Genomic DNA, 26675 nt, shown 5'->3' on the forward strand with positions numbered 1-26675 from the left:
GTTAGCGGTTTTGCCTTAGTTAATAACCTTCACTCATGTACTCGAGATTTACGTCGAATTGTACGTCAATATTGTGCAAAGGGCTTGTAACTCAGTTAAGTAAAATATATCGCTCTTACGTTTGGAGATTTTACGTCAATGGTGTAAGAATTTGTAGCTACTTCTCCATTTTTGGATTGAATAAGTCCACCACCATGGTGAAGTGATATTGACCACATTTTTCAATTATCTGTTCTGTTGTTTTGAATTTGTATTATCTTGTATATTTTTTTACGTAATTTGGAGTGTTGAGTTATGGCAATTAAAAATTTAAGAGAGTTTATGAAAAAGTGTTGTATGTGTTGTGGGTTTCAGATGTCACATGGATGCACGTATTTGAAAGTTGTTTGGACAAACTGTAAGGTCTAAATGGATGCATACATACAAATATCACAGAGGCCCACGTTAGAGAATCCCCAGCACTATTTGGATTTTGGACTTATACTGGAATAATTATATATTTCTTTCATGATGATCCTTTGACAATACATACTTAAATAGTCTGATTAATTTTAATGGCCCACCCCCTCCAGCTTGGTTCTTTATTAACGTGCAAAGTTTTCAAAGATGGAGAATGCAAATTGAGATTATTTCAAATTGTAACTCTTTATACTATGTCATCTTAAAATTTAATGTCGATTATGTTGTTAATATTATAAAATGTTGTGCTAAAAATATGAAGTGATAAAAAGTCGATTCATAAAGAGTTTCACTTTTGAGAGTTTTTTTTACCATTTCTTTTGAAAATAATATCTAAGGAGGATGGAAGTTTGGGATCAGTTAACGAAGAATCAAGCTGTTGACATTAAATAACATTAAACAACATTAAATAATATTAAACAATATTAAACAACATTAAATTATACAACATAAAAATAAATAAATAAATAAAACATTTAACAACATGAAACATAAACAACATTTTGAAAAACATTTAACAACATAAAACTTAAACTCATACTCCATGCTATTTTTGGCCCAAAGATGTGCAACAAGATCTTGTTCTAGGTACTTATTTGTGGCACGGGAATGTATAATTCTATAGCGCCTCATGTACTCGTTTATAGAGATATTACCAGTTCTTGGATTAAAAGGCAAATTAGGCCCATCATATATTTTTGCACGAATCCTTCTTGACTTATTTGGATTCTCTTGGTCGTCATCGGACTCTTCATCAATATACCCATCTCGCTCATCCTTCACAATCATATTGTGTAATATGATGCAAGACATCATGATGGAGTCCAAATTTTCTCAACTTTACCCTCTTTGCCGGTTCGCTGATGATCTTCCACCGTGCTTGTAGAATACCGAAAGCTCTCTCAACATCTTTCCAGTTTGTCTCTCGGTGTAAGGTAAACAACTTTTCAACGTCATTCCTAAGGTTTGGAATTGCTTGGACAAGTGTCGCCCACTTTGGGTAGATGTCATCTGCCAAGTAATACCTGATATTGTACCGACGACTGTTGATGTAATAGTCAAGTTAAGGTGCTTTACCTTCCGTTAGGGTATTGAAGAGAGGTGAACGTCCAAAAACTGTAATGTCATTTTGGGATCCAGGGACTCCAAAGAAAGCATGCCAAATCCATGTGTCATACGAGGCAACTGTCTCTAACACAACAGTTGGCTTTCTCGACGTTCCGCAGAAGCCTGATTGCCATTTGGTGGGACACTTCTTTCAATCCCAATGCATGCAGTCTAATGACCCTATCATGCCTGGAAACCCGCAGTCTTCAGCTTTGCGAATGAGCCGATCGAGATATTTTTGATTTGGCACGCGAAGGTACTCGTCTTTGTAAACCTAAACAATTGTGACATAAAATTGTTGAAGAGTTTCAAGGCATGTAGACTCAGACATACCATGGGTTTCATCCATCGAATCAGTTGGGAGCCATAGGCCATCATTCGGAGTGCAACAGTAACCTTCTGATGAGGTGAGAAACCAGGACAGCCTGCTCTGTCCCGTTTCTGTCGAAAGTATGAATTGACCTGCTGAACATCACGAAGTACACGCTCGAAGACGTGACACCTCATCTGGAAGCTACGTCTGAAATCCTCTTCCGTGTACACCGAGTTGGGGTTGAAGTAGTTCATCAGATTGGCATGCATCATCGCTTTGTTTCGTGGTTTGTAAGAACAACCAGCAACAGAGCCACTGTCACATCCCGGCTCAGGGCGGATCACTTCTCGGGCCCGCTCCACCACCGTAGCACGATATTGTCCGCTTTGGGCTTACCATTCCCTCACGGTTTTGTTTTTGGGAACTCACAAGCAACTTCGCAGTGGGTCACCCATCATGGGATTGCTCTAGCCCCCTTCTCGTTTAACTTCGGAGTTCCTACGGAACCCGAAGCCAGTGAGCTCCCAAAAGGCCTCGCGCTAGGTAGAGATGAGAATATACATTTAAGGATCACTCCCCTGGGCGATGTGGGATGTCACAATCCACCCCCCTTAGGGGCCCGACGTCCTCGTCGGCACACCACGGTCAAGGTTATGCTCTGATACCAAATGTCACATCCCGGCCGCCATTCAGGTTGTTGCGCAGTTGGCTGACACACCATAGCAGCAACTATGGCTGTTGTTATGTTTTGTGTGTTGTGTCATGCTTCATCTTCTTCATCACACTCCTCATCTTCTCGTCTCATCTGCGCCTATTTTTCTTCCAATTTGGAATTGGATGAGGACCCCCACTTGGAATTCAAAGAAGATCCAAAGTTGGAATTCATTGCAAACTTGAATTGAAAGATATTAAATTGAAATAGATTGAATTCAAAGTTGTGTGAATTATAACCCAATATCCACCCTATTTATAGCCCAAAAAAAATTCAAATCCAACGGCTAGCTGACGTCACTTAGCCGTTGGATTTGAATTTAAGTTGTAGTTTTTAAATAATAAATTATGTTTGGCCGTATGGCCCTTTGGCCCTTGGTTGGAGACGGTTTTTTATGATAGGGCTAAAACGAGCCCTATGGCCCTTTGACCCTCAGTTGGAGATAGAGACAAATATGCCCCTGTAATGTTTATTAAAATATTAATATCTTAGAGGGCCAGAGGGCTCAAGCCCTCGGTTAAAGATGGCCTAATTGTACGATTCCATTCACAATTTCAGGCATGCGAATTCACAATTTCGGATCTTTAAAATACTATAGAAAATAAAATTATGGAAAATACTTTAGAACCCAAACAAAATTTGAGGTCATGTGGACCGGGATTCATCCTATATTTCAATGTGAGAAAATTGAGAACCAAATTAAATTATATGGCATTATTTTTGTTTTGATAAAGAATATGATATTTTACACTAAATTCATCTAATTTTATGAAAAATACTAAGAACCTGTTTGGTACGCTACTTGAATTCAGCTTTTAAAACTCAAAAACAATTTTCAAATTTTAGGCCTTAAAAACTTGTTTGGTAAGAATATTTTAAAAAATTGAACTCAAAACTAACTTAAAAATATAGTCTATTCTCTAAAAACACAAAAAGTTTTTAGAGTTTTTATATTTAAACTCACTCTTTTCTTTTCTCTCCCTCATTCCCTCTCACACCAAATCTCTCTTTTCTTCTTTCTCTCTTCCCCCTTATCTTTTTTCTCTTACCTTTTTCATCTCTCATTTGTTCTTGTCTCTTCATTATTTCTGTTTTTTCTCACTCCTCTCCCCTATCATCTCACTTCTTTCTCTTTCCTCCAATCTCATTTGATCCTGTCTCTTCATTATTTCTGTTTTTTCTCACTCCTCTCCCTTATCATCTCACTTCTTTCTCTTTCCTCCAATCATCTTTTACTTTTTTTCCTGTTCTCTCCTATTTCTCTCTCGGTTCCTTCTGTTTGGATCTTTTTGTCTAATTTAAGTTGTAAGATTTAAAATTTTTAAATCGCATACCAAACAACTTTTTGAGTCTTAAAAAAAAAATTGTTTTCAAGAAAAATTCTTAAAAAATGTTTTGAGAAATTAAAAAAAAATTCAAATAGGATACCAAACAAGCCCTAAAATTTTAAGAGAAAACGAAAACTCTAACCAACTTAACTAAATCATTGTCGATAAATGTATGACATCATCCTTATCTAATACTTGATTGATGTATTGAAAATTGAACATTATTTTGATAAGAAGATACCGAAAAGTAAGATGTGGGTACCATAACGAAAAGATCTTTTCGTTTGCTCCTCTCTAGTGAAAGTGATAAGATTCTTCTATGAAAAAAAATATGATAATATTCTCTGTCTTTTTTTTTTTCCTCTTTCCTTCCTTCACCTTTTATTTGAACAATAAGTTGAGATAATATTTTATATTAATTTTTTTATAAAGAGAAAAAGACAAAATTATGAGTGTGGTAGGACAGGAAGTTGGATGGGAGGGACAAAGACACTTTGATGAGGGGTAGGGATGAAGCCAAATATTTGTATGGAGGAAGGCATCTCAAACAATAAAGTCACAATATAAAAAAGTTTAAGAATTTACTAAACAAATGACTTAGAGATTAATTGGTAACATTTTTAATTATAATATTTCTCGATGTGTTTTCATGTTTTAATAGTTTTGCATATCAACTTCATTACTAGTACCATCAAATATCTCTCATAACAATAATAATTATGTTATCATTCATCTATTGAACTCCCATCCGATTTATCGATCGATTCTTTAGAAATTTCATAGACGAAAATACTTTTTCAACATTGACAATAGTAACTAGAAGAGTTAATAATAATGTCACATGCAAGTAAAGTAATGATACATCTTACAAAAATCACAGGCATATACATTTTTTCTCCCAACAGAAAAACTGAGGGGCCATCCGCCCTCTAGACCCAAGGTGGCTGCGTGCTTAATGACTGATGCAAGGAGTTTCAAAATTACAAGAAGACACGAGGAAGCTGTTTTATGTGGGGCACTGTATTTGTATGTTAGGCCCTCTCCAACCAAATGGTCCAGAATGCCAGATGACTGAAAATAGCCTGAAAACCGTCTCCAAACGAGGGCTAGGCCAGGGACTTGTGGAATCTGAGAAGGCCCTACAGAATCTGAAAGGGCCAAACGGATGGCTGCATGAATACATATATATTATTTAATATAAATGTATTCCTGTCGGTTATAACCGACAGGAATGCTTAAGCTAAAATTCAAATACAACAGCCAGACGTTGCATTTGAATTTTTTTTTTTTTTTTTTTTACAGTTTTATTATTATTTTTTATTTACAAAATTTTTCCTATAACTTTTATTTTACAAAATTTGTTTCATATTTTTTTTTTAAATTATATATTTTTTCCTATAATTTCTATTTCACAAGATTTGTTGCATATTTTTTTTTTCCTATAACTTCGTAAGCCATTATACAACATTAAATTAAATTAAGTAACATGAAACAACATGAAACAACATTAAACATATATGAAATAATATTAAATAACATTAACCAACATACAAATTATACAACATAAAAAAAACATTTAACAACATGAAACTTAAACAACATTTTTAAAAACATTTAACAACATAAAACTTAAAACGCCTACTCTGTGCTTCTTTTGGCCCAAAGATGTGCAACAAGATCCTGTTGTAGGTACTTATTTGTGGCACAAAAACGTATCATTCTATAGCACCTCATGTACTCATTTATAGAGATATTACCAGTTCTTGGATTGAAAGGCAAATTAGGCCCATCATATATATTTTTGCACGAGCCCTTCTTGACCTATTTAGATCTTCTTGATCGTCATCGGACTCTCCATCAATATACTCATTTCGCTCATCCTCCACTATCATATTGTGTAATATGATGCAAGACATCATGATGGAGTCCTAATTTTCTCGACTCCACCCTTTTGCCGGTTCGCTGATGATCTTACACCGTGCTTGTAAAATACCGAAAGCTCTCTCAACATCTTTCCGGTATGCCTCTTGGTGTAAGGTAAACAACTTTTCTGCATCATTCCTAGGGTTTGGAATTGCTTGGACAAGTGTCACCCACTTTGGGTAGATGCCATCTGCCAAGTAATACCCCATATTATATTGACGTTTGTTGATGTAGTAGTCAAGTTGAGGTGCTTGACCTTTCGTCAAGTTATTGAAAAAGGGTGAACGCCCAATAACTGCAATGTCATTTTGGGATCCAGGGATTCCAAAGAAAGCATGTCAGATCCATGTGCCATATGAGGCAACTGCCTCTAACACAAAAGTTGGCTTTCTCGACCTTCCGCTAAAGCCTCATTTCCATCCGGTGGGATAGTTCTTCCAATTCCAATGCATGCAGTCTAATGACCCTATCATGCTCAGAAACCCATGGTCTTCAACTTTGCGAAGAAGCTGATTCAGATTTTCTTGATTTGGCTCGCGGAGGTACTCATCTATGTAAACCTAAACAATTGTGTCATAGATTTGTTCAAGAGTATAAAGGCATGTGGACTCAGACATACCATGGATTTCATCCATCGAATCAGCTGGGGAGCCATAGGCCATCTTTCGGAGTGCAACATTAACCTTCTAAAGAGGTGAGAAACCAGGACGGCTTGCTCTATCTCACTTCTGTCATAAGTATGGATTGACCTGCTGGACATCATGAAGTAAACGCTCGAAGACATGACGTCTTATCTGGAAGCAACATCTGAAATCATCTTCTGTGTACATCGAGTTGGAGTTGAAGTAGTTGTTCATCAGATTGGCATGCGCCATCGCTCTGTTTTATGGTTTGTAAGAGCGACTAGCAATAGAGCCACCCTATTGAGGTTGTTCTTCAATTGGCTAACACACCATGGTCGCAACCATAACTGCTGCTCAGTTCTGTTTGTTGCGTCGTACGTGAAATTCTTCATCAGACTCCTCATCTTCTCGTCTCATTTGTGCCCATTTTGCTTCCAATTTGGAATTGGATGAGGACCCTCAGTTGGAATATGAAGAGGATCCAAAGTTGGAATTCATTGCAAACTTGAATTGAAAAAGATTGAATTGAAATAGATTGAATTCAAAGTTGTGTGAAATATAGCCCACTATCCACCCTATTTATAGCAAAAAAAAAAAAATTCAAATCCAACAGCTAGCTGACGTCAGCATGATGTTAGCTACAAACGGCTAGCTGACGTCATCCTGACGTCACTTAGCCTTTGGATTTGAATTTAAGTTGTAGCTTTTAAATAATAAATTATGTTTGGCCCTATGGCCATTTGGCCCTCGGTTGGAGACAGAGGCAAATATGACCATGTACTATTCATTAAAATATTAATATCTTGGAGGGTCAGAGAGCTAAAACGAGCCATCTGACCAGCCCTCGGTTAGAGATGACTTTATTGAATCATACAAACCAGAAAAGAAGAAGAAGATTAATACGTAGGTAGACCGGACCCATTATGTACATGTAATTTTAACCCATATACCCATGGGTTTAGATTTCTTTAACACAGTACAAGGACACCTCTCCAGTTTGAAAAGAAATTTCACCGTGATGTTATTTCCAACTAATTATATATGTTTAGCCACTTAGTATTACGGTTTAATGGAATTCTTCTTCACTTATAAGTAAAAAATTTTAGATTCTATTCTTACTAAAGACGAATTTGAAATAGTTATATTCTTCTATTTTTGAATTACATGGACTAGTCACTAGTAGTATATTGGAAAAAGAGTCAGAATTTAAGGTTACTCCACCTTTGCTTTACATGATCTGGATTCAGGATCAAGCCTCAAGGTTTATTGCTTGTAAATCCCCTCCTCGATTAACTTTCTTCATTATACTAGATCAATTTATTCACGTATTGAGCCCAAAGGCTCACTTGCTCCAACATCGCCAAATAATAATATTGTACACATGTAATGTTTAAATCACGATACACAAAAACAAGTTTAATTTTTGAGGTTTAACAACTATATGTTACTAAATGTTGCAATTCCTAGTATTAAATTGGACTAAAATGGCCCTTGTGGTTTAACCAAAGTTCTACTTTGTGACAAAATTAAGTTACTAAGTTAGAACCCCTTATTATAATCCAATTGCACCTAGTAAACTACATATGACCCCTTATTATGAGCAAAGTTATTTTCGAAGATATTTTTCAATGTACCAAAAGCACGGCTCACCAAATGTCATAATATACACTCGAAAAATCTCTCATTCTTTTGTTAATAGTTGCTCCTAAGACAAAGTTCCACGTTTTGTTTTTGTGTTTGTTTAATCTAGTACTACTAATGACTTTAGTACAAATCGAATATGCGATTACGATAACAAAACATGATTATTATGATTATTAGTAGGCTAAAAACACCACCACCACTGTCACTCTGAGCTTAACGCTAAACAACTTACATAATCTGGATTAATTAAACATAATCCTCAAATAGCAAGGCTCTTTCTTCGAAGGTAACTAGTCAGTAGTCACTTTGCTTTGTGGTTCAACAGCAACTCTCGAAGCTCAACCGGGTCGGTCTCGTCCGCACGATTGGCGGGCCTATAGTTTCCAGTTCTCGGATCCGGGGCCCACGCAGATGAAGGAGCTCCGAGTCCAGACTGCTCCTTCATCGCTTTCGCAACCCGCTCCTCCACCATAGCATTCCTGGACCCTCCCCTACCGAATCCAGCTGCCACCGAACCATGTGATGCTGCAGCGTAACCCCGCCTTCTCCACCACCAACAATAAATCAACATTTCCATCATAACTAAAAAAATTAAATAACTTAATACAAAAAAACAAATGGTTAACGTAAAGATCAAAACTGACCGTTGGATCGCGAGGAGGAGGGGCTTAGTTTTGGAGAGGAAGGAAGCAGCCATTGGATAAGAAGTTTTAGAGAGAGAGAGAGAGAGAGAGAGAGAGAGAGAGAGAGAGAGAGCAGCGAGTCAGAGAACAGGAGAAAAGAAAGTACTTCCTTTCCCTTGTTCGCTTCTTCGGCTCTCTTTGTGGTGGCGGTGGCGAAGGGGAGGAGGAGGTTTAGGGTTTCTGTTAAGTTATATAGGGAGGGTAAAATCTATGTGACTCAATGGGGGCATTCAGCCATCAACACGTGTGTGCTGACCTGTTACCCTTTTTTAATTTTTAATCTTATTTTTTATTGTGTGAGTAGGATATGATCCAACCTAAATTTCATATCTTTGATACCAAGGATACGAAGGTGAATCGGTGATGGCCATGTGTGAATATAGTTGTATCCAAGTTCCGACGCACCTTTTCATGGAAAATGCCGTCACGTTTTGATACAGGAAAACGGACAGCAATTTTCATATAAAAGATTCAACGCTATATAGTGTATTGGTCTTATACTTCAACACTATATTTGATAGTTTATATTTAACTTTATGAATAGAAACGTTACGATAACAATAAATTCGTTCCATGGTCATTCTTAGAAGGCCAACCAACTTGAATTTCTTGGATCATGATTAACCTGCTTTGTATATGGAAGGGGGTCTAGCGGAATCTGGTGAGCCCGACTTTGTCCTATTCAAGGGCACAGGCACAACCCCAGCATCAAGGGACCTGCAGAGCCCCTTCACTAAAGGGTTTTTAAGAACCACTTATGCTTATTAGCGATTTTAGAACCACATTGAAATTCAATTACTTTCTAAAATTGTCGTTGAAGTGCTTCTTGAAGAAAAAAATCATGTTGTATATATGCTTTTTATAAAATAAAATAAAAAACACTTTCAATTAATTTTTTCTAAAAAAAACATTATCTAAAGCATTATTAGTGATCTAGAAACGCTTTTAGTTATTTAAATCACTTTCAAATTAACAAGCTTGTGTACACTTGAAATCCCAAGTTCGATTTTGTCCACCCCCGTCATCAATTGAATACAAAAGGTCACAACACAACCCAGCCAAGTTCAGGCGGTGGCGTTTGATTCTCTTGGCGATCCAGTGGAGACGGATTGTGAAGCTAGCTAGGAGTACCTTTTAGTTAAATGATATACCCATGATTCTCATGATTCTCACTTCATTAGGCCTATTCATAAGATGTCTTGTAACATCTTCTATAAGTCCTAAGAAAAATATTCAAACAGAAGACCTGAAACCCCGAGAAAATATGTACGTATCAGGCTGCGTCTCTAGTGAAAGGATAATGTCGGAGAAAGTCACTTATAGTCATCAACTGAGATACTCAAAACCGATCACATTGTTAACTTACTCTAATACATGTAAATAGACATTAAGAATGAGTTGGCACACACCCGTCTTGTAAACTAGACATGTTTGTCTTTGTGTGTGTGTGTGTAGAATTTGGAAAATTTGCTTCCTCTGGAGAGCAACAATTTCTGCTCCTTTTGCATGTGCCATGCATAAACTGTGGACAGTATATTGTCGAAAACAAGTATTAAGACATGGCCTTTATTAATTACTTGGCAGAATACTACTTCTAAGCAGTAGCTCACCAGGATACATAACAAAAACAAATACTTGGAAGACAAACTAAGGGGGTACAATTCAAACGTTACATCTTATTTTGACCTTATCGATCGATTTATCTATATATAAAAGAAGCACTACTGCATATGCAACGACCATATCCGTGCATATCATTCCCTTAATTATTTATGAGGTTGAAGCCGACTGGAATGATGTTGACGATGCTGAGGAGGCCAGCGATGGTGTTTCCGATAAACTGCAACGGCGATGAGAGAAGGCCAGTCAACCCGGACAGACTTGAGTTGCAGGCGGACAGCGGTGTCTTAACCAGCAGCTTGCAATCCGACAATAGTGAATTGAGAAGAAACTGGAGAGGGTCCAATAAGATTGAAAAGATTCCGCTACCATTAGTTGTCACAGTTGAAATCACATTCCCCGCAGTTCCACACAACAGTTGAACAGTAGCATCTACAACAAATAAACATAACAAATTATGTATGGTGATATTAGAAATGTTTTCTTATCAGACTTTATATTCTCGTCATACTACATATTAGCCCATACACCCATACATTATGGTGAGGATCTATCCTGCGATTCTTATTCTGAAAACATAACCATCCAGACATGCAAAGAGAGCACTATTGTGGTGATGAAACTTATAAGAGTAAACCCATTAATGCTAATCTTACAACACATTCGTACTATGATGCGACGTGTGATGTATTAAATCAACATCAATAAAAACGTGGTATAAATTATGGTATGCTTAGCATTAGAAAATCTAAATATGATTGGTTAATTGGACTTGAGCGAGCTAAATAATTTACTTACTTGAGAATACTGGGGTAGCTGTAGCGCCACCGGTACCCACGTTACCGTTGGGAGTGCAGAATAGAGTTCCTTGTATGCGAATGAGACCAAGGAGGCCGCTGATGAGCCCAAGTTGAGCTTCTGCCATTGGAACTAGTACTATCGCCACTGCAGCAACCAAGAGGAACACAAAGAGGGTTGCTTTGAAAGCCATTGCTCCAAAGTGCACCAATTCAAGTATATATTCTTGCTAAGTTGCAAATGATGAACTGGCTTGCAGAACTGCCGTGCAGGGTTACCAATTTATAGGCTAAGCTCTGTAGCTGCAAGAGGGACAAGTTGCTGCAGATTTTTCTGACTAAATCGTCGGACATTCGGAATGCTCCTTGTGTATTTTTGGATGATCCGGAAAATCATGTGAAGAAAAAAGATAGCATTCTTGTCGTAAGTTATTTCCGTCAAAATCTAAGGTTGTTGTCATGGAGCTCATCCGTCATGCACGCGGCCTCAGAGGGTGGACATCACCCTACTATTTAAGCCAAGTTTCTTCCATTCAATCTCACTGAGGTAGCTAGTATGCCCTAATTAGTTTGTCAATAATATGAGACCTTGGTTGCTTTGTGACAAATTGCATTAATTGGCGAGTCCGTATGGCATGGACAACCAAGATGTAAAAGGTTAGTTCGAACTTTTTACCCACCCAGAATACGTGGTCTTCAATTTACTTCAGAAAGTTATAAGTAGCTAGGTCCATACTCTGTATATATATACACTTGTATGGCCCTAAACCTAAACGTTATTAATTTGACCGATTTGTTTCGACTTAAATGTAATGACCCCATGATCCGGGCAGCTACAAAATCAAGTTGCTTCTGGCTGCGGGCATCCACTAAGAAAGATGGAATATACTGCATACGCATTAGATCTTCGTCGACTCTTTGACAATGAAGTAAGGTGATACATAGATAAAAGAGCACGCAGTCTTGCACATGCCATATATTAGCCAACAGGATCCTCTCCGGATCCTTTTGGTGAGGATCCTAGACATCTGTGTATCGTGTCCGTTTATCGTACATCGTGCGGTTAGTTTTTGTCAAGTACTGTTTATGTTTATTTTTAAATAAAATATTTAAAATAATTTTTGACCACATGATGTACAATGAACGGACATGATTAACGGATTCTCGAGATCCTCATAAAAAGAATCTGGCAAGGATCCGGACTCATATATTAGGGGTTGTTCGAACTTTTCAACTCTCTTGCTCTGGCCCACGAAAGCCTATTTGACGGGCTAGGGCCGGGTTTTGAATTTCATTGTAGCTCGGCTCAACATGGCCTGCTAATATCACTTAACATTGACTAAGCCAGGCCCGGCTCAGGCCCATATAAACTGAGCTGAGCTAGTCTAGCCCGGCCCATTGATGACCCCATCTTCTAATTGATTCGACGTGTTTCTTTTTAACAGGAGTGCTCATGTTGTGATCTTCTGTACCATTTCTTTGTTCCTGTGATGTACAAAACTTACAAGAAACCAAACTGCATTACTTTGAGGTGGTTTTGCTTGAGTGTAGAGAGTGGGACGCTAAAAATGCTTGTTTATGACCTCTAATGAGTTGTATTTGTCACCCCTTGGAACTCCATAATGCCCATAACATTCACGAGCACAACATAAAAGTATGATTAGGCCAATTTTAAATTAATCAAGTAGAGCTGGGCCGACACGTTATGTACTTATTTGTATATTCCCTTATCAAATTCATAAGTGAAATAGTTATTTGATAAGTTGTATTTGTTATCTTTCGGAGACTTAGGCTTCATATGGAACATGCTAAAAAAAATTTCATAAACATGACATAAAGTATGATTGGACTTATTTATATAAGTCAGGTTGAGCTGGTCGACATGCTATATACTTATCTGTATATTATACTATTAATTTCATACTTCTTTCAGAGTAAATATTCATTGAATCATGTCAATACTCATGAGTATGAAGTTGTACTTAATTACTTCAAAATTAAAGTTAATATATATTTGTTGGTACTTTTTCTATTAATTAATCTCTTATCCGAAAATGTTAAAGATCATGTTTTTAGATCATATTTTATAGACTGTGATGTGACGATTGATGGTTGGAAACCTTCTTTAATGATTTATAGAAATCCAATAATAACTAACACATAATTTAGGGCTCGTTTGAAAGCGCTATTAAAATGACTAAAAACATTTTTTGAAAAAAAAAAAAAGAATTGGATTCTAAAAGCACTTGAAATGCTTCATGCTTTTGAAGCATTTTAAGTGTTTTTTCAGTATTCATTTGCATTTCTACTAAAGATTGATTCTAAAAACATTTTCACCAAAATCACTTTTAACTATTTTAAAAGCACTTCCAAACGAGTCTGTTGGCTACAAAATATGGTTGAAGTAATTAGTCTCTCTAGCATTACCCATCTCTTAGCATTTGCTTTCTATAAATATAGCGTTTCCACTTTGAGTGATTTTTCTTTTGAGATAATTTTGAGTGAAAGACCTAAAAACTGACTGTTCGAATTAGTAAGTAGAATACAAAATTCTTGAACTGAACGTGGTTATATATCACGTTAAACATTTTTTATAATATATCACATTAAACATGACCACACAAACCATGACATTAACAAGGAGTTGATGATAACAGAAATATTTGGAAATCAAAGGTGTTACACCCTTAATTGACCTTATTCATACATGAAAAATGTAATTAAGAAACAGCCGCATGGATGCCACGTTATTCTTTAAACTAATTAAGGCCCGTGGTCTTAGTTAATTAATATGGAGGACGAACCCAACTGGAGCGACATTGACGACGGTGTTTCCGACGAACTGCAAAGCTGATGTGAGAATTCCGGTCGGAGACAAGTTAACGTTGCAGCTGGCGAGTGGGGTGGTAACCACAAGCCTGCAGGTAGATAAAAGTGAAGAGAGAAGATAGTTTATGGAGTCCAGCAAGATTGAAAGGACTCCTGAACCAGTAGTTGTTACAGTTGAAACAACGTTGTTCCCAGAATCACACTGAAGCTGGACGGTAGCATCTACAAGAAAACATAAAAAAACTATGTCAAGGAAACTATTCTCTTGCCAAATTGTCTGGTTTCGACTTTCGACTATTGATCAAGTTAAACATTTGTCTATAGTGTAACATGAGAATATGGTATAATATTTGAAGATGTGTAATGTGATTCAAATTAAAAACAAGATGGTTATTAAACGACCCGTACGTGGTGAAAGTTAAACAAGTGAACAAACTAACTTACTTGCGAAAACTGGGGTAGCGTTGGGGCCACCGGGACCGACATTGCCATTGACAGTGCAATACAGAATCCCGTCAATGCGGATTACACTAAGAAGGGCAGGGATGATTTGGGATTGAGCTAGTGGAATTACCACAGCAGCAACCAAGAGGGGACACAAACAGAATGCTTTTGAAGGCCATTGCTCAATTGGATTACATAGCAATCTATATGTTAAACGACTACTTCTCCTTCTTGCTTTGATAAGTTGCAGACTTTTTCTTGCGCACAATTGCTGTGGAGGGCAACCGATTATTTATAGGCCATTGCAATCTGCAGGAGGGCAAGTTGCTGTATTTGTTTTTCTTTTCATATCTGGCAAACATGCATGCAATAACTGAATTCTGCTCTCTTCGGAAGTTTGTGTTAGAAGTTTAACAGATTCACTTTTCGGTGATCCGGAAAATCGTAAGTTATGGCCATAATAACAAAATTGTAGTTCCCATGCAGCTCGTTGTACGTCACCATGCATGCAGGCCGCCTTATCGGATGAAGCTTCACCCTACAAGTCAACAATTTGATCTCATCGTTGAGCTCTTTGATAGGGCATATATATTTTAATAAATAGTGTTATTTAGACACACAAAACTAATTACAATAATTGATATATGTGGAGTACTATGCTACTATACTATACTGAGGAACCCATTTTTATTTGAGAAAATATCAATAAGGCGATCAGTCTTGTGTGCTTAAATAACATTACTCAAATATTTTTTTTACCACAAGTGATATTCTACACTAGCTTATACTAAGGTTAGGAGTATAATTTAAACCAGAACACAATGAGTAAAATAAAAGTCCTAATCACCAAGACAACCCACTACTTACAAATAACATCTCTTATATAGTATTCTTTTAATTGTCGCAAACATGAAGCTAAATAAATAATTAGCACACTATAGTATGTGATGTAATAAAAACTAGAAGGTAATGTTATTTAGACACAAAAATTGATACAATCAACGGCACACACTTTAATATAAGTGAAATTTACCTACAATAAGCAATAACAAAACTTAAAAGCACCCTTGATGTAGAACACACCTTCCGTAAATCCATGAACAAACCTTAGCTATGCGTTCAGTTGAAAGACCAAATTAATCACTAAGTAGAGGCTTTGCACCTGAAATCATATTCACGGAAGAGATTTTTTCTATGGTGTTTCGGAGAATATGATACCTTGGAGCATCATTGAATTTTTGTTCACGAATATAGCCCATCAAAGTCAAATACCTGAATGGCCAAAATTCAGCCACTCGCATGTTGCCACGCGAGCACTAAAGAAAGAAAAATCAACTAAGCACAAAAGCGAAAAGGAACTCCACCCATTTAGAAGATCTTCATCATATCTTTTGCAAGCCTTGTACGTTTTACACCTTTGAGTAAATACCTAACTTTAGTTTGCTGGTACCGCTTTCAACTTTCCAAGTGAAGGTTGATCCTGTATTTTTTATATCAAAGGGCAAGATGATCATTCTCGTGCCTGTGTATTACAGGACATAGTACCAATTTCGGAGCATTTTCGCAATGGGGTTCGATACTCGGCCAAAAGGTACGGAGCGGAAGGAGGAGGAAGATTCACGTACTGGATTTTAAGAAAACTTTTTGAGCATTTCTGCAAAGATGCTGGAGGGAGAGCAGTTATACAAGGAATAGAGAAAAACCTTGAGCAGATACGGAAACAAAAGTTTCTTCGATACCGTGCATATCCCAGGGAGGTTCCAAACTAGAGAGTATGCAGCCTTAAGTGTTTAAGGATCAAGGGACCATACCTAACATGTATAACGTAATGCAAGGAGCTAATAATGCAGATGAAAGTATAATTTTATCAAAAATCAAAGAAACAAAACAAAAACGACAATGATCCGCCAAACAATGTTTTTCCTTCCATTTGACAAAAATGGTTCCCAATAACTTGCTGACTTTCCACATCTTGCCTACTCTTTAGCTGTCTTACTAGTTTTCTTGCTTTCTCCTGTCTTACCAAATTCAACTCAAATTGGGCACGGTGGGATATCAAGGGTAGTTCCAGCTTGAATCTGACCCCACCCAATAAGACGCCAGTGCTTCTCAACTCGTCGACTGAGCGCAATTTTCTCTCCTTTGCTGGTGCAAACTGGAGACGTGAGTTGCAACTTTGCCAAATCGTTCCTTACAGCAAGAACCCTAGCCCCTGTAGACATGGATCCTATATTCAACATGAGGATCTCCCCCTTGACCAGCTTTGAAACCTTTCCCTGCTTCTCGGACCCCTTTGTCCTGACCCCCAGAAGCCTTCTCAACAAGAAGAAGTTGACCTGCAAATTATACCACAATCTTCATCAACACCAAGGATTTATGCTTGACAACCGCTTCTGATAAACAAGATTTGTCTAGTTTGGGATGAGAAAACAAGAAACAAAAGACCCCGAAAGAATCAACATGCTAAAAAATCCAATAAAGAATAAACAAGAGAGTACGGTTAGAAAGCCAATATTATACCAAAGTTACACAACAGTCGCATTATCAAATGTAAAACAAAATGCACCGTCAACAAGCTCATGAATGAAGATGCGCACGCACACACAAGTTAGCCATTCTCTTAGAAACATCTCCTCAAGTTTTAACAAAGTATAAAGCATTATTGTAGCAGCAATCCCTTACCTCAAGCTCAACAAATACTTCAGGGAGTGACCCAACTTCACCAAGAACTTGACCCACTAATCTATCAGCACGTGTCAAAGTGGGATCCATGGTTGTCCCAACACCAATAAGACCTCCTGGCACCGCAAATTGCAACTCATTTTGCTCAGCATATAATGAGACAATTCTAGAATATATTGGTGTGCACTTGATGTTTCCACTCTCGTCTTTAACAACAATCCCAGGACGAACCTCGATAAATTGGTTCACTTTCAGAACACCCTACCACAACCACATTGTCAAATATGTTATTCATGAAAGATGTATGGAACTAACTACTTAAGAAACATTCCAAAATTCCGCAAATTATCATCCAATCAAGATATGTGTGCATATTTTCCCGACCCAAAATTCCACTACTAACTTAGAATGAGACCAGAAAAGGAAAAAGGAAACCTCAGATGCCGAGAGCTGACACTCAATGGAAATCATAGAAAACTGTACACTTTTGACAAAATATAACAATAAAAGACATACCCTGAGGATACTTCCACCAGCTACACCACCTCTAATCTCATCAACCTCGTACCCAGGTTTATTGACGTCAAAAGAACGTATAACAATCATATTGGGAGGTGAGATAAAGTTCCTTTCTGGAATGGGGATCTTTTTGACAATGTATTCACACACCACATCAATATTATACTTCAACTGTGCAGAAATTGGCACCACTGGTGCATTATCAGCTACAGTTCCCTGGTACACAATGTTTAATGATTAATGGACTGAGACCAATAAACCAGAAGAAAAAAAAAATGCTCCAAAGGAACTTACCTGAATAAACTTCCTGATTGCCTCATGTTGGTTGATGGCCACATTCTCCTGAATGAGATCAACTTTATTCTGAAGGATAATAATATGTTGAAGACGCATAATTTCAACAGCAGCCAGATGCTCAGAAGTTTGTGGTTGCGGACAGCTTTCGTTAGCAGCAATGAGAAGCAATGCTCCATCCATAATCGCGGCACCGTTAAGCATAGTAGCCATAAGAATATCGTGACCCTATAATAAAGTATGAAATAAATAACTTTTTAAGAAACATAACAAAATCAAACCAAGAAAAACAATGCGAAAGATGACAATCATTTAATAGAGAAAGTCTCTTGCAACTAATAAAATGTAGCAAGATCCCATGGGAAAAACCTTACGTCGATCCTACTAAATAACATGTTATCCATGAGTACAGCAAACAAAAACTAAGATCCACTCAGACAATATATAATTGATCAACACAAAGTATCAAGCTATCAGATCCTCTTATTAAGCAAGGATGACCAGGTACACACCACCATTTATTCACAACAGTTTAGTGTAGTCATAAATATTATGGCACAAAAATTTCACCACAAAGCCTTACCGGGCAATCTACAAAAGATACATGTCTCAACAATTTCATCCTGCAGTTCTCAAATCCAGGAACATCACAGAGAGGAGCGTCTTCCTTTCCACTTCCATATGCCCTAATAAAGAAATGAATAAACGTTAAGAAAATGGTAGAATGTGATCAAAGACAATTACATTAACTGGATGCCTACTTGTAGGCCATAGGTCGAGGGCACCGCTCATCTTCACACATGTATATCTTTGCATTGGCATATCCAAGCTTGATAGTAATGTTGCGCTCCAGCTCATTTTTAAAACGAACAGTCTGCATACCATTAATGTTCGATTTTTAATTTCTTAAAGATATAAACTTGCATTGGCATATCCAAGCTTAAATGCTCACAACACATATAAGCTAGAGAAATATAGCTCAAACTGACAAACCAATTATTGTGGTTAGTGAGATACACTACTAGAGCTTTAGCCAATAGCTTAAGGTTTTCGTACATAAAGCAACTTAGCAACAGTGAAATGAAAAAATCAGAGCACTGTTGACATATCTCCAGTAACCAAAGACAATATTGAATTTATTTTGATAGCACCAAACTATCAAACCTGTAGGGTAAGGTTACATTTATCCCTACTATCTCATACTAAACAAATTATCATCCTGGATAACATACTCCATACTATTAGATAGCTTCCATTTTAACGCTCAACTTAAGACATATCTCCACCAAGAATAAAAAGTATATGATCTGTAGCCATCTGAAATGATTAGTCACTTTTCGTAGTGAGATGTAGAAATACAATGATGCTCAACAACCTAAATTCTCTTATCCCGCAAATATAACACATTAGTATCCGAGAGAACATTTTCCTAATATATTTTTCCTTGGCTGTGAGCGTGCATTAGTAGCTCAAAGAGAATAAGCAGCGACAACCAGATACAACTTTTGTACACCTTCACGAGTGGAAACACATGCTTGCTTGTCTTTACAATGTCCAGGCATAAATAAACAGAAAAGACGTAAACAGTATCAAATGCAAAACGGAAACAACTAATCACCTGAACACCAGAAATTGCTTTTACAACTGTTGACTTTCCATGAGCCACATGACCAATAGTACCTGAAAGGCAACTCATATAAATCCAAATAAGTGCAAAATTACGACATGGTACCAACAAACAAATGATGGTCAAATCAATATAACAATGGCCATAATAATCTCAGAGCAGTTTAAACATCTGAGTTAAGATTACCAATATTGATAGTCGCCTGACGAGATATAACTTCAGGCGAGAGTGGATGCAACTTTGTTACATCCAGTTTACTCAGGTCTTGCTCCATCAAACCTTTCCTCGACATTTTGACAGTTACTTGAAGTAATCAGCTAACTGGGTGGTATCAAGGGTGACGAAATCCAAACTGTGAAAGACTGCATAAATCACCCAAATTGTTGATTAACAATAAGACTCAGTTGAAAACGGACACCGCTGCCACAATTCTTTTCAAAGTGAAAACCAGTATGCAATTGTAATAGTATTTGGTACAAAACCCTCCAAGTATTTAGTGCAATACCACATCAAATTTACCATGAACAAGATCATGAATAAAACGGTAACAGTGAAAAGATAACTAAATTTATACTAGAAACATTCATTTCAGAAGAAAATCCCATCTATTTCCAGATGACAAAAACCATTTTGTACAAAATGACCAATAAAATAACAAAGGACAAGATTAAAACCCTAAATTTCAGCGGGATCCATTGACGGCGGCCAACAGTAAAAACCACAGTACGGAACCAAGATGCCAAAACCCTAAATTTTCTATAAAGTATTATCTACAAAAATGCTCCTCTTTTACACCAGAAAAATAACAAACTGATAATAAAATAGCAATAAAATTTCGATTCTGAAAAACTCAAAAAATAACACACCCAAATCAAACAGCTCGAAAATCTCACAATAAAAATATAAAAAAAATTAAAAAAATTAAAAAAACAAAAAAGAAATATCAGTTTCTGTAGAGAGAGAGAGAGATTGGTACGGACCTGGACGATGGAGTTAGGGCAAGACGACGAGAGTGAGCGAGGTTTTCTGTTGAGCTGTATAGAGAGAGAGAGAGAGAGAGAAACACAGCCTGCACAGGTTTAAGGGTTATTCGCTGGCATCTCCACGTTCGCAAAATGTTACTGAGGGTGTTTTCGTTATTTGATAGTTAACCGAGGCACTGGTTTGGTAGTGCATTTCCGTCTGGCTTAGGCCCACTAGACCGGGGATTTTATTTTATTTTATTTTATTTTTTTTTATTTTTTGGGTAAAAACAAAATTGTTATTTTTACCGTCTATTCCCACCATCATTCATATTGTCTCTCTAACAGATGTAACAAATGGGACCCACATATGTTGATGAGTTTTACTTCTGTTAAAGAGATGGTACAAATAAATGGTAAATGAAGTACTACTCAAATGAAAAGAGTTATGTTTGACAAGGGATGGGTTCGGTTTCATTTGGTTCGGATCAATTTTCTTTTGATTTTTTTCGGTTCGGTTTGGTACAGTTTCGATTTTTTTATTTTACAAAACTTGATCATTTTTTGAATATGGAATTTAGAAAATAGGCTTGCATTGGTAGACTAATAATAAGAAAATGGGGAAAGTGGAATAATGGGAAGGTAGTTGTGTACATATACAAGATCATATAAACCAATCTTATGCTATCAACAACCTCAAGTGCAAAGAAAAATGGTCACCGTATCCATTCAAAAAGCAAACAAATAGAGAAGCTATTCCAAGTTCCAAAGCCTTCCAAAACTTTCCTCTATAACCAATGAAATGTCCTCCCTAATTGAACTAAGTATGCTCCTTGGAAAAGCCTAGGCTTAGTTTCAAACTTGGCAACAAAGTTTCACAAAAATGGGCATACATTCACAAAGTGTAAAGGGATTCGGTTCCATCCAAGCTCGATTTTGTCTGAAATGGTTCAGTTCGGTTTCTAAACCTCCAAAACCAAAACCGAACTAACAACGTTCCGTTCGGTTCGATTTTTTCTTTTTCGGTTTTCAATTTTTCTATTTCGATTCAATGTTCGGTCTGTTTTTTTTTCGATTTTTGATTTTTTGAACCCACCCATATGTTTCACCACATTATATTTGACATATTTGTTGTTGAAACCCAAAAGAAAAATAGTAGCTTATTTTCGCTGGGGTTTTTTTGGTTGATAAACAAGGCTAAAAGCAAGAGCCCAAACAAACCTACTCAATAATATACCTTTGATTCTCACGAATAAAACTAACTGAACAAGAAGGAGGAGTATCAAAATAAAAATTACCTAAATCTAAAACAAGACTATATATCGCTAAACTATCTGTCACAAAATTCTTTTCTTTATAGACATGCCAAGGTTCGCACTGCCAAGATCTTGAAAACAAATTCGGATAGGCCAAAACAAGGGGATCTAAATGATGATTATTTTTGTTGGGATTTTCATTTTATACAAAGTTGATGAAAAAGAAGTTTGAGCACTTGACTCGGGAGAAAGAATAACCGCTTTTAACCACTAAGTTATAGCCACTATAATAAAACGCTTTTGTTTTGCTTGAGATGCAAAAGATACAAAGCCAACAACTTCGAAGTGCAATGAGATTTAAAATGAACCACCCAGTTGCGGGAAATGCAAAGCACAAACTCACAAGACGTAGAAATGTGTTTGATATGCTATTGGTGACATATCATTTGGTTTGCAAATTTTATTTAAAATTTTGATCTCTCTAGCGTTATCCTATCAAATATGTCGTTTCCACACTAAAAACGTAATTCAATACTTAAAAAATTATGAATTTGATCGAGTAGGGAAAAGTAGTTGACCTCATTCTCGTTATCATTTATATTTTCTCAAATACATGACTTTCTCAATTCTAGATAGATAAACATGTTGTTAATCTAGTCTCGGTTTGATATAAATCTATATTTCATTAGAGATAAATTAATAAATTTTACTAGCATGTTAGTGCAACGCATAGCGGGTACGAAGATATGAGTACATAATTGAAAGTAAATAAAAACAAAAGTCTAGATTAAAATGATACAAGATTCAAACATGTTACATCTTCCAACAAAATTAAAAAATACAACTAAATCAGCAGGACAAATATTGACAAGTGGCATTTTACCGCAATTGTGGAAAGATGTTGAATCATTGCATGACGACATGGGTTCAAATTCTGTCGATGGCTAATTTAACATCTAGTCTAACAAAATATATCGTTTGACAAAAAAAAAAAATATAAATATCGAAATTGAAACGAACAAAACTCCATAATATATATATATATATATATATATATATATATATATATATTGATCCCTATACAATTCTCACAATAATCTTCCATTGGCATATGCAAGAATGCCAAGTTTTATTCCTATAAAGAGTAATTAACCAAGAAACACTAAATATATAATATATTAGAAACTCAATTTAATTCTAACTTTATTTTCCACATCTATATATCTTTTTCTTTTCTTTTCTTTTTTTCTGAATTCTCCTATATTTTTCCTCGAAATACATAAAAAATCTAATACAAAAACATCACATAGCGGAGCCTGCATCTCTATCCTTAGAGTCACCAAAAATACGCTGCCTGAAGTCTGTAACCATGAGCGGCAACCCCTTGCGGAGGGACACGGTGGGCTCCCACCCTAGAAGCTCCTTAGCCTTGGAAATGTCCGGCTTCCTCTTGTGCGGGTCGTCCTCTGTGTTGGGCCTGAACTCTATCTTCGCATTTGGATCTATTGTGTCTTGCACAACCTGTACATACAAGCAGGAGTAAGGAGCAGGAATTCAAACTCGAGACTTCGAGTTGTGAATTGTTTGTTTAAATAGTTAATGAGTTTGATTAATTTTACCTGGGCAAGTTCTAGCATGGTGAATTCGCCAGGGTTGCCAAGGTTGAAAGGGCCTACATGATTTCCTTCCATCAGCCGCATTAGACCCTCGACCTAGTTCCACATAAGCAATGCACGACACAAATTGTTAAGTACATTTCAGTTTTAATTGTTTGAATCAAGAGGAATTGCTACCATAAGCATTTTCAGTGGTTGCTAGGGTTCGTTTGATGGGCCGGACTTCTCAGATCTGACGGGTTTAGACACGGCCTAAGTAAGTACACTGGAAAACGTCTAGCCAAACCTACACCAATATAAGGACACACACCATTGTCTTCATACTATGTCCGAGAAAATTGCATTCCAACATTAGTCGTGCATAAATTACTATCCGAATATGGTTGTGGCCTCTATCATGAGAAAAAATTAAGTAGAGTGTCTGATCACGTTACTCGTAAAGTATCTTTCACAAAATCATGAGGCATTATGTATTTTGATTTCATTCGACATCACGCTTATCTCACTCAGTGTGAGAGTTGTTCTAATCAGAAAATGTGAACACAATTTTCTCCTGTATCAGATCCCATGACTAAGAGAGGACAATCACCACTTGCCTCTTTGTGGAAAATTCTGCAGAAGGATTAATGATTTAATGTATATGCTGCAGTGACAGAGACTCATATATACAAAGACTCCCATACAACCTTCACTTTAAAACAGTAACAAAATAGTCTATAACCACCTTTGACCTTAATGCTAATTTAGACAGAGACGTGATTAATGTAAAATAGCAATTAGAAATTCATAGTTAATTAGTGCATTAACGGAATAAAGGAGAAGAATTATAGTACCAAGTCAGAAACGTATTGGAAACTTCTGGTTTGCTTGCCATCTCCATAAACTGTCAATGGCTCAGTCCTTAATGCCTGTATATTCCACAGAGACATCAAATTTGTCGGGAAAAAGATGTAACAAGGCCTAAAACAACATTACAAGTATAAAACTGCTCACCTGAGCTACGAAATTGCTAACAACAGGACCATCATCGATGCACATACGCGGTCCATAAGTGTTGAAAATCCGAGCAATCCTCACCTGCACGACATTCTATACATTAGAACCCTAAGTGCAACTATTTTAATATTCGTCTCAAGTTTTGGGTGTGATCTAGAATCATTTGAAACCGAGATACATATAACCAAATGACAAGGAGAGAAATAATATGAGAGAAAATAATGTGACCTCAATGCCAAGGCCTCTGTGGTAGTCCATGGTCAGAGTCTCTGCTGTGCGTTTTCCCTCATCGTAGCAGCTCCGTACACCTGCCAATGCGAACAGAAAGCATCTATGAAATCATTAATTTACCGATCGCGTTGCTGATTATATATTTCACCGTGAATTTTTTGTGAGCAATGCAACCAAGTAAATACAGTACATATTTTACTCGTCTCGCTATTGAAACAAACATCAGTAATGTGATTAGTAAACGTGGTATAGTTTGATATTCTCGTAGAGTTTCATCATATCGGGGTCGAGCGGAGACAGAGAGAGGGAGAGTGACTCACCGATGGGGTTGACATTACCCCAGTAGGACTCGACCTGAGGGTGCTGCAAGGGGTCACCGTAAACCTCACTGGTGCTTGTCAGCAAGAAGCGTGCACCAACCCTTTTTGCCAGTCCAAGCATGTTCAGTGTTCCCACCACATTTGTCTTGTGAAACCCCAGCTCAGACAACAAATTAAGGACCTCAGGCAAATACACATTCACCACAAACAAGAAATTAAAAATTTTACGTGTTAAAGCATGTCATAAGGGTAATGCTTAAATTTGCAAAATTAAATGATGTGTCACCAATAGGAATATGCACGTTTATCAACGTTTAAGTAATAAACCAATCATCAACTTCCATGTCCTTTAGTTTTTAAAATTTTGTCTACAAATTTAGTCTCCCTAGCATTACTCCATGTCATAATATTATAGTTATCACAAAAAAATGCATGTAATAAATACCAACCATGCATACAAGCACAAGAAATAAAAATAGAAACAAGAGAAGACAGGATATAATTGTCTTGACCGGATTGAACTTGTAATGCACAGGGGATGCCGGGCAAGCGAGGTGGTAGATCTGGTCAACCTCCAACAATATCGGCTCGACCACGTCGTGTCGAATCAGCTCGAACTTCGGGTTCCCGAAGTGGTGCGCCAAGTTCTCCTTCCTCCCGGTAAAAAAATTATCCAGCACGATCACGCTGTCCCCTCTCGCGATCAGACGGTCCACGAGGTGGCTCCCCACGAACCCGGCCCCACCCGTCACAACAATCCTCATGTTCTTCTTCCTCATCCCCAGCGGTACCTTCCCTCCCACATTCCGCGTCTCCAACAGCACCCTCCGGATAGGGTTGGCCGGTTGATCAATACCCGGCTTATCAGAACCTAATCCGGATTCGAGACGAGGGTCGTGAACGGATTCCACTAGTGGGTTCGATGCCAGGAAGGTGGTGAAGAAGAAAACAGCGATGGCGACACCAATGAGGACGAAGATAAAACGCTGCTCGCGGAGCATGTATCGAATGGGGTTGGCGGAGGAATGGGGAGGCTTGTGGTTGGTTTGTGGTTCGAGAACGGGTTGTGATTGGTCGTCATTTTGTTGATTATGTTGGGTTCTGTGAACTAATGACAGATTATCGGAGCTGCTGGCCATAATTTTCACTTGGATTTCTGTCTAGTTTTCAGACTTTTGATGGGGAAGTTTTTGGAGAGATGAAGAATGGAAAGGGTGGGCAGAAGAGGAGCATGTGGGGAGGGATAGAGGGAGGGAGGGGTAGTGTGGGTGGGGATGGGGAGAGGAGTTTTTTGGGTGGAAGTGGTGGGTAAATGGGGACTTTCATGCATGAAATTTGGCCGGATAATCGTTCTAAGGCGCGCGATTGGTGGGTGCATCTATGTAGGTTTTGGCTTTTTAGGCAATGAGGTGGGGGATTTACTTGCTTACTTTGTCACTAAACTAGATTGTGTGTTGTTTTACAGAGCTTTTGTAATGTAATAAGTAATGTTAGGTAAGCATATTATTGGCACGTTTTGGATTTCTCTAGAAAGTAGGGTGAGCATATTAAGTACTTCTGCTTATAAACATTAGTGTTACAAGTTTGTAGAAATTTTAACGAAAAAATTCAAATGTTATCTAAAAGACACTTAGAAGTTTTTCAACAAGTGTGTTCACAGAAAACACTTTTTAACCCTTGTAAAAACAAT

At 37.3% G+C, this 26675-nt stretch overlaps 5 protein-coding genes across 5 annotated transcripts; all 5 read right to left on the reverse strand.

Annotated features, from left to right (window-relative positions):
• Positions 1-8251: 8251 nt before the first annotated feature.
• LOC103943672 (late embryogenis abundant protein 41) lies at positions 8252-8968 on the reverse strand. Its single transcript, XM_009354011.3, has 2 exons — positions 8754-8968; positions 8252-8651 (listed from the first exon to the last, which is right to left on the reverse strand). Exons 1-2 carry the CDS (start codon positions 8804-8806, stop codon positions 8411-8413), a joined length of 294 nt encoding a protein of 97 aa, XP_009352286.2. The 5' UTR covers positions 8807-8968; the 3' UTR covers positions 8252-8410.
• Positions 8969-10330: 1362 nt separating this feature from the next.
• LOC103943671 (phylloplanin) lies at positions 10331-11673 on the reverse strand. The gene is made up of 2 exons (XM_009354010.3): positions 11211-11673; positions 10331-10844 (listed from the first exon to the last, which is right to left on the reverse strand). The coding sequence occupies exons 1-2, from the start codon at positions 11401-11403 to the stop codon at positions 10555-10557; spliced, it is 483 nt and encodes a 160-aa protein (XP_009352285.1). The 5' UTR covers positions 11404-11673; the 3' UTR covers positions 10331-10554.
• A 2238-nt stretch (positions 11674-13911) lies between these two features.
• Positions 13912-16174, reverse strand: LOC103943725 (phylloplanin-like). The gene is given in 3 exon segments (XM_009354065.2): positions 13912-14260; positions 14483-14630; positions 14632-16174. Coding segments are annotated over 3 exon segments (447 nt in total). The 5' UTR covers positions 14662-16174; the 3' UTR covers positions 13912-13991.
• Positions 16175-16327: 153 nt separating this feature from the next.
• On the reverse strand, positions 16328-20743 carry LOC103943670 (eukaryotic translation initiation factor 2 subunit gamma). The gene is made up of 9 exons (XM_009354009.3): positions 20585-20743; positions 19791-19966; positions 19596-19657; positions 18739-18851; positions 18561-18663; positions 17978-18205; positions 17681-17899; positions 17165-17425; positions 16328-16818 (listed from the first exon to the last, which is right to left on the reverse strand). The coding sequence occupies exons 2-9, from the start codon at positions 19894-19896 to the stop codon at positions 16516-16518; spliced, it is 1395 nt and encodes a 464-aa protein (XP_009352284.1). The 5' UTR covers positions 19897-19966; positions 20585-20743; the 3' UTR covers positions 16328-16515.
• Positions 20744-22902: 2159 nt separating this feature from the next.
• LOC103943668 (UDP-glucuronic acid decarboxylase 2) lies at positions 22903-26230 on the reverse strand. Its single transcript, XM_009354008.3, has 7 exons — positions 25486-26230; positions 24986-25133; positions 24663-24742; positions 24432-24515; positions 24272-24346; positions 23442-23534; positions 22903-23343 (listed from the first exon to the last, which is right to left on the reverse strand). Exons 1-7 carry the CDS (start codon positions 26122-26124, stop codon positions 23125-23127), a joined length of 1338 nt encoding a protein of 445 aa, XP_009352283.2. The 5' UTR covers positions 26125-26230; the 3' UTR covers positions 22903-23124.
• Positions 26231-26675: the final 445 nt, after the last annotated feature.

The sequence above is a fragment of a genome, unplaced genomic scaffold (genome assembly GCF_019419815.1).
Source record: "Pyrus x bretschneideri cultivar Hongxiangsu unplaced genomic scaffold, Pyrus_bretschneideri_v1 Contig6, whole genome shotgun sequence".
Taxonomy (NCBI): Eukaryota; Viridiplantae; Streptophyta; class Magnoliopsida; order Rosales; family Rosaceae; genus Pyrus; species Pyrus x bretschneideri.

Bases quoted from the DNA above. Each gene is read 5' to 3' on its own strand.
- LOC103943672 (XM_009354011.3), bottom strand. From the start codon at position 8,806: ATGGCTGCTTCCTTCCTCTCCAAAACTAAGCCCCTCCTCCTCGCGATC. The intron at 8,652-8,753 runs GTCAGTTTTGAT...GTGGTGGAGAAG, and splicing joins CTCCTCCTCGCGATCCAACG to GCGGGGTTACGCTGCAGCAT.
- LOC103943671 (XM_009354010.3), bottom strand. From the start codon at position 11,403: ATGGCTTTCAAAGCAACCCTCTTTGTGTTCCTCTTGGTTGCTGCAGTG. The intron at 10,845-11,210 runs GTAAGTAAATTA...TATTTGTTGTAG, and splicing joins AGCTACCCCAGTATTCTCAA to ATGCTACTGTTCAACTGTTG.
- LOC103943670 (XM_009354009.3), bottom strand. From the start codon at position 19,896: ATGTCGAGGAAAGGTTTGATGGAGCAAGACCTGAGTAAACTGGATGTA. The intron at 18,206-18,560 runs GTAAGGCTTTGT...ACTTTATTATAG, and splicing joins TATCTTTTGTAGATTGCCCG to GGTCACGATATTCTTATGGC. The intron at 17,900-17,977 runs GTAAGTTCCTTT...ATTGTGTACCAG, and splicing joins CAATCAGGAAGTTTATTCAG to GGAACTGTAGCTGATAATGC.
- LOC103943668 (XM_009354008.3), bottom strand. From the start codon at position 26,124: ATGGCCAGCAGCTCCGATAATCTGTCATTAGTTCACAGAACCCAACAT. The intron at 24,516-24,662 runs GTCACATTATTT...AATGTCGTGCAG, and splicing joins ACAGAGGCCTTGGCATTGAG to GTGAGGATTGCTCGGATTTT. The intron at 23,344-23,441 runs GTAAAATTAATC...TTGTATGTACAG, and splicing joins CCATGCTAGAACTTGCCCAG to GTTGTGCAAGACACAATAGA.